Here is a 19,346-nt window from a genome sequence, read left to right on the forward strand (position 1 = left end):
GTAGATCAGTGCTCTGGCCTGTTTGGAAAAAGACTGATAAAGTGCTGCCAAAGCCACAGTGCGCACTACTGTAGGACAAGACTCTGATTTATTGTTTGTACTTGATCATCATATCTGAAACGTCACCTCATGATAATAAAGGAGGTGAGTAACTACAGCCCACATGCTGCTGAAAATAGCTAGTCTGAAAATAGAGCTCAACCTCCTGTTTCCTCTCTCCGAAATGCAGCAGCAGACGCGGTTCAAGGAAAATTGACTAAAATGAATAAAGGTGTCTGTCAAGATCATATGCAGGAGCTAATGGAGCTGAATAGCAGGATGTTGAATGAATGCAGATTTGCACTGTGCAGTACTTACAATACATTTGTATACAGTAGCCCATCTGTTGATGTTAAATATATCTTAGCCATCCTCTAGACCTGTGGTCACCAACGCTAGTCCTTGAGATCTACCTTTCTGCACTGTGTAGTTTCAACTCTAGTCGGCCACACCTGCTCCAGCTAATTAACTTCTTCAGAAGTCCTTGACTGGCTGGATCACACGCATTGGTGTTAGATGCAAGTTAGAGATAAACTCTGCAGGAAAGTAGATCTCCAGGAGGGTTGGTGGCCTGTGCTTAAGACCTTTATCAGTGGTCAGTTTCTGACCCCAGAGCTGCTCATGGCTGGATATTTTTGGATGACACTGACACCCCAGCAACACCTCCCACACCACACACCCTACACTGTCAGTGTTACTGCTGTGCTGAGAATGGTGCACCACCCAAGTATAGTCAACACTGACCAATATAAAACTGACCAATGAAGAATATTGTGCAGCAATAGACTGTAACTGTATAGTAGTCCTATAATGAGGGTGTTTCTAATAAAGTGGCCAGTGAATGGACATAAAATGTTGGTATTTCTAATAAAGTGGCCAGTGAATGGAAGTACAAGGTAGATGTTTCTAATAAAGTGGCCAGTCTGTGGAAGTACAAGGCAGGGGTTTCTAATAAAGTGGCCATTCAGTGGGAGTAGAAGCAAAGTGTTTCTAGTAAATTGACTAGTAAATAGAGGTATCCTTGGCTGCTCTGAGTCTATGGTGTATCCTAATCTTATACAGCCTGAACCTCTTAGCATGGCTACAGGCCGAAACCCAGCCTAGCTCACCGATAGCCGCTCGCAACAAATGCTAAACCCTCTCCACAATGCCCAAGGGATCGTGTTAGTTAAACACTAGCTCTTTCAGTTGACTGCATCACTGAACTTTTTACTTTGGTCACTGGGATGCTGCAAGTGAAGTTTATTTGAAGTGGGCCTTCTGTAGGCTTTCTCATGGTTTTTTAGCAAATCTCCCATTAGAAAGAGCATGGGCAGAGACGGAGAACAGCCGGCATTTCTGGATTTGTCACAGAGGAACGTGGCAGAACAGAGGGCCCGGAGCTTAATAGCTATAAAAGTTTTGGGCTGAGCTGTAAAACGCGAGAAGCTTTGCTTTTGTCCTTGTTCTTAATAGCTTGCCGTGATTGCACACAGGGAAAAGCATGCAGTGATTGCATGGAGAAACGAGCGAAGCCTATCATTAGCTAAGTGTAGCGTCTAGTGATTTACAGGTCCCGAAGTGAACTACGTCCAAATAATAGTTTAAGAGTGTTGCATTGTTGAGGAATAAAGTATGCGGATAACTGTGCTGTAGGTCCATTTTCGAGATGTATCAGTCTTCTAGAGAATTTGGTAGGCAGTTTGCTTGGTTATAATTGGCCTCTGCTGAGACAGCCTGGTATGATTTAGAATCCACACTTTGCTCTTAAAGTACCTCCTTTTAATGTCTCGCTGATGACAGGTCATGTCACACTGAGGGAATGCAGTCTTTAACCTTATCTCACCTATTGTCAGCAAACCATTCAGTGCCTTTGACTTTGTTCCATTTAACAAGGGATGTAACGGAGCATAAATGTATGTTAATTTTATTTTATTTTAGTTTACAGACCTTTTTCAGTCATTTACCCACCTTTTTAGACCAGGCTTCAAGTTTTTTGTAGTGATGCACAGATTTTTATGGACTTTTACTTAAATTTTTTTATGCTTCCGATTTCTTTACAGCCATATTGGCCGATGACCTATTTTTTGGTCTATTTTTTATTAGTATTTTTAAATACCAAGCTCACACAGTATGGAGTAAATAAACACATGAATCACACTAGCACAGTGGCTCTCTATCCTGGTCCTGGAGAACCATTGCCCTGCATGTTGTAGTGTTTTAGTGTTGTAGTGCTCCCATCACACCAAGTTGGCCTCAGAAATGGCTTGTTCATTAGTTCTTTAGTTGGATCAGATGTGTTGGGAGCAGAGGACACTTTAATATGCGCAGGGCAGTTCTACTCCAGGACCATGATTGAGAACAACTGCACTAGAACATTTCCAGTATTTTTTGTTAGCCAAACTTGAAATATAAACAACATAATTTGCTCTTTGATTGGCCAAACTAGCATTTAAAAATGTTCACTTTTAAATCAGTTCCCTATTTAAATAACAGAAAATAAAGTGCTACATTGAAAGTTAGAGGCGAGTGGCTATTTAGCACAAGTCATGCATAATTATGTTTTGGTACAGATGTAGCAGCAGCATTCAGATACAGCGAGAGCACGCTTACCTGCCTCAACATTAAAGGGCCATGGATTCACGTTTATGTTTACTATGTTTTTCGGTGATAACTATTTTCTATTTCTTGAGTTATCTTATTTTATTTTATCATTATCATGACATAACAAGCAATGTCTTTAAGAAATGACATTTAAAAATTAAGATTTCAAGAAAACATTTGTTATGTCATGATGATATGATCTCAAGTACTTGAGATCTTGAAAAAACAAATGCAAATAACTTGTTATTACAGAAGAATGGATTTAAGAAACATGCGAATCAAATCAATGGCCTTTTAGGGCTTCCATACAACACAGATTGGCTGACATAAAAGCAGTAAATTGGCCAATTGCTGATTTCATGTTTTGAGCGAAGGTCTGCCAATTCCAATCTTGGCCGAATCCATTGATAGAAAGTCAACAGGATGTTCTGTTAAATTACTATCAGAAGTTCAGTTAAGGCAGCCTGATGACAAATTTTTCACATTAAAACAGCTATTTTTTTTACAGTCTAGAGCTGACTCACTGAGTGCGTTTACAAGCACTTCATATTTTGATAACTGCAGAAAATCAGATTTTGTCAGTAATCCGATCAACATGTTTACATGCACTTGAGTAATCAGATAATGGGAAAACTCTGGGTCTACATGAGTCAGGCAGTAACCAGATTTCTGCTTTGCTACCAGCCAATAAACTCACAGAAGACATGATGTAAACGTAAAACTCGGAACTTCATGCCGTGGCTTAAAAAAAAACATTGCGCCACTTTACCTGAAAATATGAACATGCATCATCTAGAAGATGAAGAATATTTAAATCCATTATTTCATGGTTGGTTTCAGCGCCGCTCCAGAAGTGTTTTGCTGCCATCTCGCAACATCCACTGTCGGTTCTCGCGCATTTGCAGACTGAGAAATCCAATAGAAAGCAGGGTACGAGTATACATGCACTGAGAAATCTGATTACTGAGCTAACATCCAGTTCTTTTTACCAGATTTCTTAATCAGATTTCTAGATTGGAGTATGGTGTTTACATGACCATTTGAATAATCAGATAATTGCAGAAATTATGATCGGATTATTGAGTGCATGTATATGCACTCACTGATGTATTGGGATTTCTTAAAAATCAGAGTTGATGTATTTTGTTTTTACTGAACACAGCTTCAGACAGTTCCATTCTATTTAAAGGGCTCCTGGTCTGCCCTCAGCTCCACCCCCTCCACCTCCTAGTCCCATTCACCAAATGTGTAAAGAGCCAAAGAGACCTTATGATATGGGCTTATGCTTTACATTCCACAAACTCTACCAAAGAAACCATGTCAAACCCTTAAGTGTAGTCTTTTATATACGCCATACGAGTCTATTTTTGTCTAGAAACATGCACAAAATACTGCTGTGATAGTTTTCCTATAGGAGTGGAGATACTACAGTCACCAGTCAGTGTAAGATTTTCACACCATCCCACCCACTAAGTGTACATCTAAAAAATATAGGTTTAAAAAGATGTTGCACTAGAGCAGTTGTGGTGTCCACACTGGCTATTTCTTATTATAACAAGGGGATATTATGATTATAATTCTAGATATCATTCAAATATTAGAACATATATTAGCTTATCATCACTGTTGTGCTTCTTGTATCTTGTATCTCCATTTTTGTGATTTTTTACTTTTTTTGCATTATTTGAAAACTCCGGTTACCCTTTGCATTGTGTTTAAATACCATGATTAATGAACCAATAGAAATGGTCAAAAAATACTTAGAAAAAAATTTTTACATTGATTTTTTTCCATTTTGAAGATATGAGGTTTTGTTCAGACTGTGATCATATGCAGTACAGGATACCAAACTGCAGTGCAGCTCACATGACATATCTCTATAGTAGAGGTGGGTAGTTTGACAATATTTCACCATTATTGATAAAAAATAAGGTTCTCTAAGCATATTATGAATATCACCAGTGCTCGTCAGAACACTGACCAACTGGATGTGTCATTAAGATTAAAATCTGCCGTCAGAGTAGTCGGTGAACATGCATGTCCACACTGGTCAGTAAAATGGATCAGCATGTGAAATTGGAGCTTTCTGTGTGCTACCATGTTTCCTATCAAGAATATAAGAGAAGCTACATGCCTTTATTGTTGGATGCACTGAGCAAGCGTGTGCACACATTCAGAACGGAATTCACGTCGTTGATTGTTGTTCTTGCGTGAACCACATTCCTATTCATGTGTTTGCTCACTCAAAATAGTAACTTGTGACATAAACATAAAATTCAGCTTTCTAAGACCATATTCTTTAACGATATCATGGAGAAATCACATTGGTAATTTAGAAGAAGAAAAACAGATGACGTCAAGGACATCCTTTCTAAACAAACACAATCTCTGAAGCTTGTCAGATAGGAGAATGTGAAAAGTAGGGGCAGTGAAACCGATGGGAATGCCGTGTAGTGATTTTTGTAGATGTAGATAGTGATCGTATCTTTACTGTTCCTGCGTTCCTCTCTTTCCTTCCACTCCCTGATGGCCATATCTCTGTTCCCTTGCATGATGATGGCTGATAAGACAAATGGCCTACCTGGGCTTTGTCTCAACATCCTTTTATGAATGGAGACGGACTGTCTCCACTCTTTCGTCCAGGCGAGGTATTGAGGCGGAAAATCGAGATGTGGTTTCGCTCCAGGTTGACTCGGCATTGCAAATATGATATTATTAGCACCGTTATCTTCACCATGCATCAGAACTTTGGGGTGAAATAGAAGCCTTTGCTTGGTGCCATCTTTTGAGTCTGTTTTGTTTGGGTTTTGAAGGCTTCAGGGGGACAGTCTCACGCCAGGCGGAGCAGCTGAGGAACCAGCGCCCAAAGTTCCAGAGCAGGCCGTACCTGAAGTAACGTGTAAGTGTAGAGCTGCTATTCTACCCGCTCTTCTCACTATCATCTTCATATTAGAGAGGAATGCATGAAACTGGGTACAGTGTCACATTTTTGAGAGGCAGTGGACGCTTGGTAATTTGTTTTTTGTGTAGCAGTCAGTCAGCGCTATTGAAGAGACATTCTAGCCCAAGGGTTCTCAACTTGATCCAGGCTGCAGAGGCTGGAAGTATTTGTTCCAGCTGGGCAAAAAAACAGCTAATATCACTAGTGATCTAACCCCCTAAAGAATTCAACCAAATTAAAATCAAATTCACAGTTTTTCATTTAACCCAAATGTAATCAATGTTGGGATGGTTACTCAAAGACAGTAATCCATTACAAATTACTAATTACATCTCTCAAACTATAATGGGATTACTTATTACACACTGGAAAAAGTCTTATTACTCATTACCTCTGCCTTACACTCTAAAGGCCCAGTCACACTTACATTTCCTTGAGCATCAACATTTTCTGGTGAACTTTGACACGCAAATTCACGTCCTTTACCAATTTGTGCTAATGAGTAAGCTTCCATTACTTGTTAGCTATGTTAGCATTGTAGCTTCAGTGCAAAACTAAAGAAACAAACTTAAAACACCAAACATGTTTTAGTTGATTGACTACATTTGGGGTACGTGGGAAATTGTGTAACTATTGCTTGTTACACAGTTGTGCCTAACTATAGCTTTCATAGAAACAGCGGCTATTATTGGATGAAGTTAGAGCTTGGACCTGTATAGTCTTCTACTGAAGCACTTCAGTAGAGGAACAACTGTACGCACTGGAAAAAGTAAAGCTTTGAACTTTCTTGACTCAAATGTGCACAAAATTAACATTTATTACCAAAGATAAGCTGTGAAATACAATTAAAAACAGTGATTAGCAAAACAGAAAGCAGTGATTATTATTATTGTGTTTGAAATGTATTTAATTAAAAATGTACAAAAACACAACATTAGATTTTTTACCTTAAAAAGTAGTTTTTTATGTTTATATGTAAATATACGCTCATTCCAAATTTGATGCCTGCAACATGTTCCAAAAAAGTTGGGACAACAGCGTTTTCCACTATGTTATATCACATTTCCTTTTAACAACACTTAATAATTGTTTGAGGAATGACGACACCAATTGATTCAGTTTTGAAGCATTCTTCAGTTTTAGAAGTATTTGGCTGTGCAGCTGAATGGGGCCTTTGTTGGTGTACATTGAGTTTCATAATGCAACACACATTTTCGTTGGGAGACAGGCAGGCCAGTCTAGTACCCGCACTCGCAGCCATGCTGCTGTAACGTGCAGAATGTTTCTTGGCTTTTTCATGTTGAAATAAGCCTGGATATCCTTGAAGAAGACATTGCCTAGGGACAGCTTTTTGCTCCAAAATGTACATATACATCTTTCAGCAATAATAGTGCCTTCACTATTGTGAAGCTGCCATTGGCATTTATATCCTCCCATACAATGACAAGCCCTGGATCTTGAACTTTATGCTGGTAACAATCTAGATGATCTTTTTCTTCTTCGGCCCAGAGAACACAGTGTCCATTATTTCCATCTACCTGAGAGGTCAACTTCTCAAACCACAGTAAATGTTTCCGCTGTAGATCAGTCCATTCCAGATGAACTTGCACCCAGAGAAGTTGGTGGTGTTTATCTTTTTTGGAACATGTTGCAGGTATCAATTTCAGAATGATCGCACAAAACAAAGAAGTTATTAAGGTGAAACATTAAGTATTTTGTCTCTGTAGTGTTTTCTTTTAATGCAGGTCAGAGTGGATTTACAAATCACTGCATTCTTAACTGCATTTCACATACTATCCTAACTTTTTTGTTGTTTAGGTTTGTTTTTTGTGTTTAATTACTGTGGAAATGATGTACACATTTGAATCAGTGTATCACTCTTTTCAGAGTGGATGGTTAGTAAAAAGCTGCTGTATGCGTGCGTTTGGTTTCAGGTCCGTTGCCTGCGGTGACTGAGTCTGTGACTGCAGCTGAGTTGGAGCTCCAGAGCGTCTCTCAGGTTTCAGCGCAGGTAAGCCACTCCGCCCCAGTCCAAACTATCACTTTTCGGCCTTCGTTCATTTCTCCTCTATCTTCTCCATTGTGCGTGCTGTCAGAAGGACAGTTAAAACCACTTATATCACTCTTTCACATGGAGATACCCCACCCTGAGTGGGCTGTTTATCTCCTAGCTTGTCAGGTTAGTGGATAGCTTACCTCTCTAAACAATGCATAAAGGCTCTCATGGTGTGAGAGCAGCGCAGTCTTTGTTTTTGAGGAACCTTCAGGTAGAGTAATGCGACTGGAAACAGCCTCGACCAGACAGGAGCCGTGATTTGTGACTTTTGCTGCAAGTATCGCTTTGTGGAAGAAAACCGTGTACAATTACATGCACACACTGTAATGAAGTTGGCATGGAGGTTATGGAGCATACCGGTGCTGTAGCAGGGCCTGTTCAATCATGACTGTCAAAAAAAGGTGCTAGATCAGTGTTTTTCACAGGCCTGATCCTGGAGTTGGTCTACATTACACATTTTGGTGTTTTCCACACAGTTAACCTTTTAAACTCCATGTGTCTGAACTGTGAGTGCACACTTCAATTCCTCACTCTCATAATTTACACATTAGTTTTATAGTAGTTGCCAAACGCCTTAATCGACTGTTATGTGACATCACTTGTTTGGCTGTTCAGGATTTTTATGAGCAGGAGAAGTAAAATATACTTTGTGTACTTTTCCGTTTGATGCTAGAACGACCACCAGAAAACAGAACTGAACAGATTCACTGTGTAAGCCTTTCCTGTGTAAGTGAATGTTACAGGGTCTATACATACTGACATACTAACATCATAATAGGCTTCTTACAGTAGTCATAGGCATTCATAGACTTGTGATATGCTGGTTTTCATAGATCTGTTTCTCATTTGTTACTCTGCTAGGCCTCTAAAACTAATCATTGATTAGTTTTAACTAACTAATATTGATTAATCTAAATACTTCTGTCCAATAATATTTCTTTCTGTTTTTCCTATATTCACTGTTGTATCGTCCTTGGCTTGGCTCATTTGGGGCTTGGACTTTCTGTAAAGCTACTTTGTGACAGTGCCTGTTGTAAAAAGCCCTGTGTAAATAAATCTTGAATTGAGTTGAAATGAATGAATTTCGAACCACTTGTCTAGCATCATTAGCTTATTTTTAATCATATTCTGGCTTTCACAGGGCTTTTTATGTTTGGAAACATTCCATTTAGGTTTTCAGGAGCCGCTCTTATCCATAGAGACTTAAAAGGCAGGCAGTTGTTGCATGAGGAGCCATGCAAGATTGGTATAACAGGAACGTTAGTTTTAGTTTCTGAACCTGAACGAAAAAATACTGCTGTCCTGTGTAGCAGTGTGTTATTCATACTGAAGACCTGAAATCAACAACTACAGTGAACTATGTATGAATCAAAACCAATTACTTTTGAACAAATTTTTGAATGTCACTTTTTTCAGAACTAAGATTTCTGATAAGATTTTTTAATTCTCCACCTTCGCTCTCCCATTGAGACGCAGCAGAAGACAGTTATTAATATGGCTGCTGCAAGAAACAGATGAGGTGACTGAAACAGATGAATAGCAACTGCTTAATTAAATTAAAAATACAATTCAGTTTTTTTGTATTGTGCTTTAACAGCTCGTGCAAAGATTGTGAGTTTGAAAAAGCTGTTAATTAATCAGGCAGTACCATTAATACCACAGGTCGCTAAAATTGTCTAAAAGTCAACCTTAAGGTGGTAGAATGGGTGGTTTTAGAAGAGGAAAGCACTAAAATGGCCAGTGGCTGCTTGCATAAAACATCTTAAATATATATTAAGATAAATATGTCTGGGATAAAACTGTACGCTTAAAAAATGCAAGTGCTGAAATTTAAACTCAGTTTATAATTATGGATTTTTACCACTTGCCACTTAAACTTTTCCCTGAAGAGGTTTAACACAGCTCTCTTAAGGTAAAATGAAAACTTTAATTCAAGTCACCACAGAAATGGGAAAAATGATCTTGTTCTTGCCTCACAGATGGATCTGGCATAACACCACAGCTTCTTTATTGCTGGGATGTAGGCCTATGTGGTGGTAATTTGGTTATACATAGATCTTTGTTGCCATGGATTCCATAGTCAATACTGCACTCTCTCTCCTCGTCATTAGGCGCTTATTTTCCTATCAGCAGTGACACTGAGGCGAGGCTGCGCTGTAATTACAGCAGGCTGGTGTTGGAAAGTCTTTTAAGAGCGTTTTCGCTGGTGTGGTGTGCAGAGCAGATGGAGGAGGGCTCCAGACATGCTGGCATCATGCACTGTCGCGACGGGCTGAGACCCCCCCAATCCCCCCAACCCTCATCGAAAGAGCTGGTATCCACCCCCCGCCCCCCCCACCCCCCGGCCAGGAAAGGTTAAAGCAGGTCACAGAGCAAACGATGTCATATATGTGGTGCTTAACCCTCAAACGCTAGAGTTATTACTGACATTTCGCTGTACTGTTCAAATATTTGGTTTAAATGTGATTGCATAATTAAGTAGTGAGTTATGCAGTTAATTACATTTGCATTCAATTTGCATTCTGTTTTGGGTTCAAGTTGCCCTTCTGACTTCTTTGTATCTGCTTTTTGTCAAGCAATGACAAAATGTGGCAAAAATGTCTATTTTAGAATTGTAATGTCATTAAATTCAAATCGTAACAATATCAAAATATCTCCTTACAAACACAAATGTGATATATATTGGCAGGTTAGAATCTGCACTTTCCACACAATTTCTCCTCTTGTTTCCATGAGCTATGAGTGACACATTATTAATATTGAATTATAGCATGTTGTGCAATAGAAGCAGTCATGACAACTTGTAAGGGTTAACACAAAGTCACACATACAGTACTGTGAAAAAGTTAGAAACCACCCATCATTCATTTATTTTCCAGTCAAAGTACAACTTATTGATTTTTTGGTGGATATTTCTGAGGAGATTAGAATATACTTGCGTAAGTAAGGAGAAAGTCAAAGGAAAATAAGTGACAGAAGTTTCCAAAAATGTTCCAAAAATGATTAAAAGCTGCAGGGAAAATGGGACTCCTAACAACCATGCAACCGCCAAAACTGTCCCCATCAGATTAACCGCACTGAAAGCTTTCTTCTTTGAGAGAGAGGAGAAAATTAAACTCCATTCTTTCTTCAGATCTGAAAAATCCACAGCCATCCTTCCACTGTGAGAAGACAACTCAACACTATGGATCTGAAAGGATGTGTAGCTGTGAAGAAGCCCTCAATGAGAAAAGGAAATAGACAAAAAAGAAGGACATTTGCACTAGAACACTGAAATGGGACATCTGAGGCTTTATGGACTGATAGGTCTAAATTTGTAACTGGGATTTCTTGGACTGTGAAAAGCAGAATATGCAACCAACTTCTGAGACTAAACTTTGACATTATGTTTAATTTTCAAGGCTTCTGGTAATTTGCTGTGTTTTTTGCTATATTTCCTGATGCTTAAAATGATTAACTTAAAGCTACACTATGTAAGTTTTCCATGTGACCCAGAAGGATAAGCAGTTTAGAAAATGTGTGTGTTTGTGTGTGTGTGTGTGTGTGTGTGTAAGTTTTGGGGATTTGGCGACCTCTCGGATGGAAATGTGTACTTGCATGCATGTGTGGAAGAACTATTTGTGACGTGAGTTGTGCTTCAGACCTCTTGCCAGAGTGAGCAAATCTGATGATTGCAAGCACATTGAAGAGAACTCAGTCAAAACATGGTGAGGGACGTGTCTTCTGAGGATATAAGTAAATTATCGTTTATTGTTATCGTATCTTCATCAGTATAATGTTGATTTTGCATTTGAGACTTACGCATCGTAATACATATGAAAGACATATGACAAGAGTCTTTACAGGGTGACTCTCAGCATCACTTTACCCTGTCTGGCTCAGTAATACTGCTTCTTTTAATTTTAACAAAGAAAATTACATTCTGTAGCTTTAATGTCCATTTTGACTGGAAATTACATAAAGGGTAATCTCTGACTTTTGCACATTACTGTACATGAACCACATGCACACCTTTCATATTCACACAAGGGCAAGCTGTCTTTACTTTGGCATATAATTTTTGAACGAGTGAAAAAAGAAAGTGATTGAAAAGGCCTCAGCATCTGCAGGTTAAGCCACGCCAAAGCGACGAGGCTAATCTGTTCCGTATGGAGAGGCAAAGTGTGAACGTCTCAGCTCACCTACCAGCTCTTTTTTAAAGCCTAATGTGGTTGTTTTCTGTCTAATTGCTTTTTTTGGGCGCTGTTTGAAAGGCGAATGCAATTTGTCTTCCTAATGGCTTATTAGTTTAACTGGTCCTCCAGGGCTTTCTCTCTTCACCGCGCCGAACGGCACGGAAAACAAAACGTAATGCTTTTACGGGGTGACTCACTTCTTGAGACAACAATGGTTGAAGCGGTGGGTGCCGTATCTCTGCCGCTGCCCTCTTGGGGGCTTTTCTCGGTTGCAGTTAATGGCGCTGATGATCACCAACCTTACGTTATGGCCGCTGGAATATATACCGCTCTCAGAGGAATGCTCAGAGTTGTTGGGTTTGGACCAAGCGCTCGTCCAAATCAGCTGCTGTACAGCAATTCATTCTGCAGTCCAGCAGTTTTCATTTCGCGTGTTGTATATTTTCTTAACATACTCGTCAAAAGTTTGGGGACATCTCATTTTCTTTTAAAATTATCATGCCATGTTTGATTTTCAATATTATTGTGTAGTTAAGTTAGAAAAAAAAATAATAAAAGTTGTGTTAGCATCAAACAGCTGTGTGCTAATCCTATTGTTTTCCTCAAAATAACCCTGCTCAGAATTTGAAGTCTTTAAAACAACAAAAACCAGTAGAGACCAAGTAATGTGACTTATTAGCGACAATTCAGTTTAATTCATTGTAGCACTGTTAGCTTTTTTGACGGAGCTATTTGTGGGTCAGCCTCCTGACCAAGAAAACAATTCAATTGTTGAGATGTAAACAAAGTCATTTGTGATCGTCATCATCATCATCATCATCGTTAACCGCTTAGTCCAGATAGGGTCGCGGTAGCAGTTGGGAGAGCAGAGAATCCCAGATGACCCTGTCCCCCGCAACTTCCTCCAGCTCATTCCCGGGGACCCCAAGTCGCTCCCAGGCCAACTTGGAGATATAATCCCTCCAGCGGGTCCTAGGACGACCCCGGGGTCTTATTCCGGTAGGCCGTGCCTGGTACACCCCCACCGGGAGGCGTCCAGGGGGCATCCGGATCAGATGCCCGAACCACCTCAGCTGGCTCCTCTCAATGCGGAGGAGTAGCGGCTCTACTCCGAGCTCCTCCCGGATGGCCGAGTTCCTCACCCTATCCAATAGAGTGTAGCCCACCACCCTGCGAAGAAAGCTCATTTCTGCCGCTTGTATTCGCGATCTCATTCTTTCGGTCATTACCCACAGCTCATGACCATAGGTGAGGGCCTCTTCACCACTACAGTCCGGTACAGCGACCGCATTACTGCTGCCGCTTGTCCCAGTCTGTGGTCGATCTCACGATCCTTCTTCCCATCACTCGTGAACAAGACCCCGAGATACTTAAACTCCTCCACCTGGGGCAAGTCCTTTCCCCTTACCTGGAGTGGGCATTTGTGATTTTAATATGAAATACCTCATTATATAGAGCCTTGCATGTACCTCACCATGAATGGATTTAAAAATGTTTTAGTTCAAAACCTTTTCAAAATTATCATAAAACAGTGAGCATGTTTACATGCAGGTAATCCACTGAAACTGCAGAAAATCAGATTTTGTCAGCAATTTGTTCAGCACACTTACATGCACTTGGGTAATCAGATAATGGAAAACTCTGGGTCTGCATGAGTCAGTGACATGAACGTAACATATAACTTCATGCAGCGGCTTTTTTTAGAGTCACTTTACAAGAATATATGAACTAGAAGATGAACAACACTCAAATTTTTCATTTTGTCAAGTATGTGTGTAGTTTCAAATGTGTTCTGTTGCCATCTTGTGGGTGCAGTGCTGAATGCGTAGAGAAAATAGAAAGAAATCAGAGTAAGGGTACACATACACTGAGAAATCCGATTACTGAGCTAAAACTACTCACATTCTAATTTCTAGGCCTTAATCCAATCTAAGAAATCGGAGTATGCTGTTTACGTGACCATGAATAATCACGTAACTGTGGAAAACCGATTATGATAGGATTATTAAGTGCATGTAAACGCACTCAATGTCTCAGGCATCAGGCACCGTATTCATAGCCATTTGATGTTATCGCTAATAAGAGGCATTAAACTCTTCAGGTTCCCATCACCACCATTCTGAACAATTCAGACTCTGTAAGTTTGTCTAGAATGGAGCATTTCACACCAAACCACACTGAATGACTTTGTTTACATTTTTACAATTTGAATTATATCAAAAAATATCAGATTTCCACTTTACAAGTTCAGTGTCCCCAAATGTTTGACAAGCAGTGTACATTGTATGTGGTGTTAATACATTATCATAGACTGAGTGGTGAAGAATTGTATTCTGTATTCTTTGATCAGAAAAGCAGGTTTCAATCATAATACACCATGTATCATTGATCCTATGCTCTTCACTCAGCAGTTAATTGAGAGGGACAAGTCAGAAACTGTTAATGTCCATCATTAGTCCAGCAGTTCCTTGCTCGTGCCACTCGCTCTGTGTGATAATTGCCTCATAAAGCTCAGCTATGTTCTCACAGCAGTTCTTTGAGTAGTTTCCATGGAATTTCAGCTCTGTTTCCTTATAAGCATTGAGTGATATGTTTTAATTAAAACCCTTGAGTCTGTTCATGAGCGTTACTACAGTAATGAAAGTGAGAAGAGAATAATTCATTTTTATCTGAAAGCGATAATTACGGTACTGTAACCCAGTGTGCATGATACAGGCTGGTTTATTTATGTAGTCTGGGAGATGAGGATATGGGCAGTTGGCTGGTTCCAGGGGCCTCATTCGTCTGGACTGAAAGCCTCCTTTCTCTACAGATATGAGTTAAATATCTCTACCGTGAATGGAGTTCTCTGACCTTAGTTGGCTTGATTGTCCTTATATGAGGAGGTCATTGCAACAATAATTCACAATTTTCCCCTTACCCGAACAAACGCAGTCAATCAGCCATAACACGCTTGGTGTCCGAAGCATCTTTAGTTTAGGTCAGGGGTGCACAACTCCAATCCTGGAGGGCCAGTGTCCAGCACAGTTTGGAGGTTTCCCCTTTCAAACACACCCACTAAACCTGGCAATTAACAGATAAGTGTAAGCAGGTGTTTTGGAGCAGGTAAATCACCAAGCTGTGCTGGACAGTTGTGCATCTCTGGTTTAGGGGTTTAGCTACAAGGCTGAAGCACAAAATTATATTGCATAACTAAATAGTAGTAGCCATCTTGAAGGAATTTGGTCATACTTGTGTCCATTTTTGATAGATAGCAGTGTGTCATACAGCGTCAGAAATCTCATAAAGAAGTCTACTTCTTTGTTGTTAGCACAATGCTAATGGTTAGCCATAAGCTTTAACGAGTTGTTAGCTATATTAGCCTCGTAGCTCTAGTGCAAAACAACAGAAGCAAAATTCAGACACCAAACATGGCTTGACTAAAGGACCAGTTTTGGGGCAATGACGGGAAATTGTGTAAATTTGATTTTGGCTGGTAATGGAGGTCTGATTGAACTGCACTGTTGCTATTCTTTTGCATTTCTTTTGCATTTCTTTTGCAGTTTTGCATTTCTTTTCACCCTTAGATTTATTTAACCTTCAGTGAAAATGGCAATTAAGTACAGGTTTTTTTTGTTCAACATCAAGGAAAGCAGCAGAAAACAGCAGAAAGAGTTAAGCTGGATTTTCTCCTCTCTCTCAAAGATGAAAGCTTTAAATGCTGTTTATCTGAATGGGACAGTGTTGGTGGTTTTCCAGGTCTTGCACTGTGGTTAGGTGTCTCATTTTCTCTGTAGCTTTTATTCATTTTTGAACTCAAGTTTTGGAAACTGCAGTTTTTTCATGCCGTTTCTTTTTACTTTCCTCTTCTTTATGCAAGAGGATTATCTTTCTTGTAGAACTTGTACTTAATGGTCATTCTGTCTGGAAATTTAATAAATAAAAGGTCTCATTGAGAGTTTATTGATTAATACGATTAATCTGAATGACTTATGCAGTAGTTTATTGCTCACTATGCACTATTACTTTATAGGCCTTAAAAAGTGTAGTGTTGAGTCCACTCACTGGCCTGCTTAGCGTTGGCTGACATTTAGCAAAAACTAACACCAGCATCTGGATAAACAAAGTCTGTAAGAGAGAACTGTTCTCTGGCTCTCACAGTGCTCTTCCGCAACACCCTGAATAAGACAGAGTTATAGCTCTTTAGGTCTGTCTTTCTTTCCCCATGTGTCCACGTAAATGTTGCTAACCCTAGCGTGAACTCTTAGCTGCCGCTGCTACAGTTTATTCTTAATACTCGTTATTGCACGAACATGCGTGACCACTGTAGACCTCAACCTCTCGTTAACACGGACTAACGGAACATGCATGTAAACCCCGTTTAATAGCCATCATCCTTTTCGTTTTATGCAAAGGAACCACTCTTTTGTGGAATCGACAGGCAAACAAAAGCGAATTGCTCACCTTCAGTGGACCCAGAAAGCAAAGGGCTTGAAAGAACAAATTGTGCTGGTGCGGTTCAGCCAGCTCGCCCCTAAATATAGCCACTAATTTGTTTTTAAGGGAAACAATCTGCTTGGTGGTAATTGATTGTTCATGAATGTGTTTTTTCAAGCAGTCTCCCCTTCCACTGCATGTTTGAAGTGCTTTTTGAACTTTGCAGAGGTTTTCTTCACCACCTACCCTTCCAAACCCTGAGCTGGAAATAAATATCACGCCTACTTACCATATCCAATTGAAGAGAAGCATGCCATCGAGTTCTGCTGATTTATCTCAGAGAAAGAAGACGTCATTAGCTTTAGTTGGCTATTCTGGAACAAAAAACCTCCAGAACAACAGGAATAGTGCTGCTAGTAATGATTATATCTATGATTGATTAACCTATTGACTGTGTTTATAAATCAACTAATGAAGTTATGTTTTTTGGATGTGCATCCAGTTAACCATATGTGACGCAAAACAGACAAGACTATCTGTTAATAATGTAGAGCTGTAGGTTTATTTTTCAGGTGACAGCATTGGTGTTGCACAAAATATAGCAGTATTTATCATTTAAGAAAAAGCAGAAAGAAGCCAGTAGGTTTTTGTGTTGTATGAACAAGGCAGCCAGCCTTTTCAGATGAGCTAATGAGCTAACACAGCTAACCAGTGTCATATTAAATGCTGACGACGACTGATTGTCTTCTGTTATAGACCTTTTATAAGAAAACCACCGCAGGGCGGCACTATGAACTGTATTTTGTATTGATATCGCGACGATAGTTTCCATGATAAACACATCATAAAGAGGTACACACACTGCCAAAGAGACGTCACATCATTGGAGGCACAAACTATTAGAAGCCTAATGAGTGCTTCTCTGCGCTGAGATTGAACACTCTCCCACCCAGGGGACAAGTAACTTAACCATTAGGCTAAACAGCCAATTACAAAACACACACCACTCCATTCTGGAGTCAAAAACTATTCCATCCTGACTCAAAGCCTGTGAAAAAATCCTATTTTGCAAAATTGTAGGTAGTGCTTTTGTAATTTTGTATTTTGCTTCTTGCTTAAAGGAGTTAAGTTAGTTTGATTTCTGTTCCCTTATCCAAAAAAGCTTTGAGGGTTTGACTTGTTTTCCTGTGTTGCACAGTGCAGGTGCAGACACTATGTCATGCTGCAGAAGTCTTCTCACTGGGCTGAGGAGGCTAAGAAGTTGGATCAGATAGTCATGGTGTTTCTGTCAATATCCTGTGTGCTTTTGGCGGGTCAGTGCCTGAGCGCTTCCATTAGGCGCTCGAACGGCAAGCCAAGTGGAGCGGATTTAATCAGTCAACGTGTTAGACTTAATTTCCTTCTGGAGCGCTTCATCAGGGGAACTTGGACTCAGGAAGCGTTGCGAAGGCGATCTGCTGCATTTTCTGTCTAATTGTGCCGGGCTGAAATCAGTTAGAGCTGGAAGTACGTTTGCATCCACTAATGAGAGTGGCGCGAAAGATGGAGCAAGATGTGCGTGTAAAGTTTGACGGCTGTTTAAATAAAGTCAAACTCCACTTCATGATGGGACAAACAAATGCCAAAGAAATTACAACACATGCTCAAGTGGTAGTTGAAGCAAGAGCCTCATAATTTTCCCATCACATTTTTGTACAGGGTGGCACAATTTGATTTTCTGCGTTAAATTAAATCATTGCAGCCCCTTTCAGAAATGAAATCTGTTAATCAAACAAGACACGAGGCATGTGTCTGCTGCTTTAAACATCAAATGGTGATAAATCAGCCATTTGTTTTGCCATGGAAGTCTGGAAACTCAAAGAAGGGCCACCACAGCGAATAAAGCGGAATGGTAATGAAGTACTTTTTAATCCTCTTCGTCCTTGAATTCGCCAGCCCTCCCTTCATCTCATGTCCTGCAAACAAAGGGAGAGAACTCTTCTAAACTGGTTTTAACAGGCTGCGCTTGTGGGATTGCCGCAATGTGGTTGCCAGGGTTTGCTTCGTTGAGCCAGGGTGGCCGGTAGCCTCACTGAGACTCTCTCTCTCTCTCTCTCTCTCTCTCTCTCTCTCTCTCTTCTCTCTCTCTCTCTCTCCTCTCTCTCTCTCTCTCTCTTTCCCTGCTGGGATGGGATGAAGGAGCAGCTGTCCTTTCCCCTGTTTATGCTCGACATGACTGAGTCTCAGGCCTGGGGCCTCCTATGCTTGTCCAAAATTGCTATCTATAAAAGCATAAGGCAAAATTGTCGAACTTAGAACCCAGGATATTATCAGGATACTTTTACTGGTAATTTTTGAGCTTTTCTGTCATCTTTCTGCAGGCCCCCTACTGGCCATTCACCTGTAGAATAGAAATCAACTTATTATAATCCAAAAATATTTATATTTTCTCCATAATTCTGTTATCAGATTCACTAGGACACTGTGTGTGAAGTGTTGTCACTCTATGTTGAGCTGCTAGCGAACAATGAGGGCTGAAACTGAGGGACTTCCAAAACTGGGGGATATTTGTGTCTAGGTAGATTTAGTTGAGCAAAACGTTAGATAAACCATTCGAATAATTACAAAGTGACAGCAGAATCAACCAATCACTTATTAAATTTTGTGAGAAAAAAATATTCTAGGCCTTCTGGAAGTCCCAGATACGTCAACTGACTGGAAAAAAAGATACGTCACTGACTGTGACTGCCAGCAGCAACCTAGTCAATGGGTTGTTAATAATGGAAAAACGTGGTGGCATCTCTTTGTCATGTGCTAATATGTCTGTCACAGTAAAACATTGAATGTCTTAAAATGCGAATCACTGTTAGCTTAGCACTAATAAACTACTAGTCCAATTGGGATGCTAGCAGTAGATAGCATTATCATGGAGATTGTTTTTCTCATGCTTTGACCAAGTTTTGACAGTTATGGCTCGAATTGAAGGCCCAACGCTAATACTCACAGTTCGCCACTGCGATATCTCATTGTGTTGACTGAGATTGTCTAGCAGAACATATTTGTGACTATTTGTGAGCATGAATTGAGCTGCCCTGTGATTAGTTTGATTAAAAAATTGAGCAGAGGTATCCAACCAACATCTCAAACCTCTGGGATG

At 40.0% G+C, this 19,346-nt stretch overlaps 1 protein-coding gene across 1 annotated transcript in view; it reads left to right on the top strand.

Moving 5' to 3' along the window:
- cunh8orf34 (chromosome unknown C8orf34 homolog) overlaps positions 1 to 19,346 on the top strand; it is a 174,881-nt gene that overhangs the window by 122,637 nt on the left and 32,898 nt on the right. The window contains exons 9-10 of the mRNA XM_036558913.1: positions 5,436 to 5,521; positions 7,498 to 7,574. Coding sequence (XP_036414806.1) covers positions 5,436 to 5,521; positions 7,498 to 7,574 — 163 coding nt within the window. The remainder of the gene's footprint in view (positions 1 to 5,435; positions 5,522 to 7,497; positions 7,575 to 19,346) is intronic.

This window comes from Colossoma macropomum, unplaced genomic scaffold (genome assembly GCF_904425465.1).
Source record: "Colossoma macropomum unplaced genomic scaffold, Colossoma_macropomum, whole genome shotgun sequence".
NCBI classification, from domain to species: Eukaryota; Metazoa; Chordata; class Actinopteri; order Characiformes; family Serrasalmidae; genus Colossoma; species Colossoma macropomum.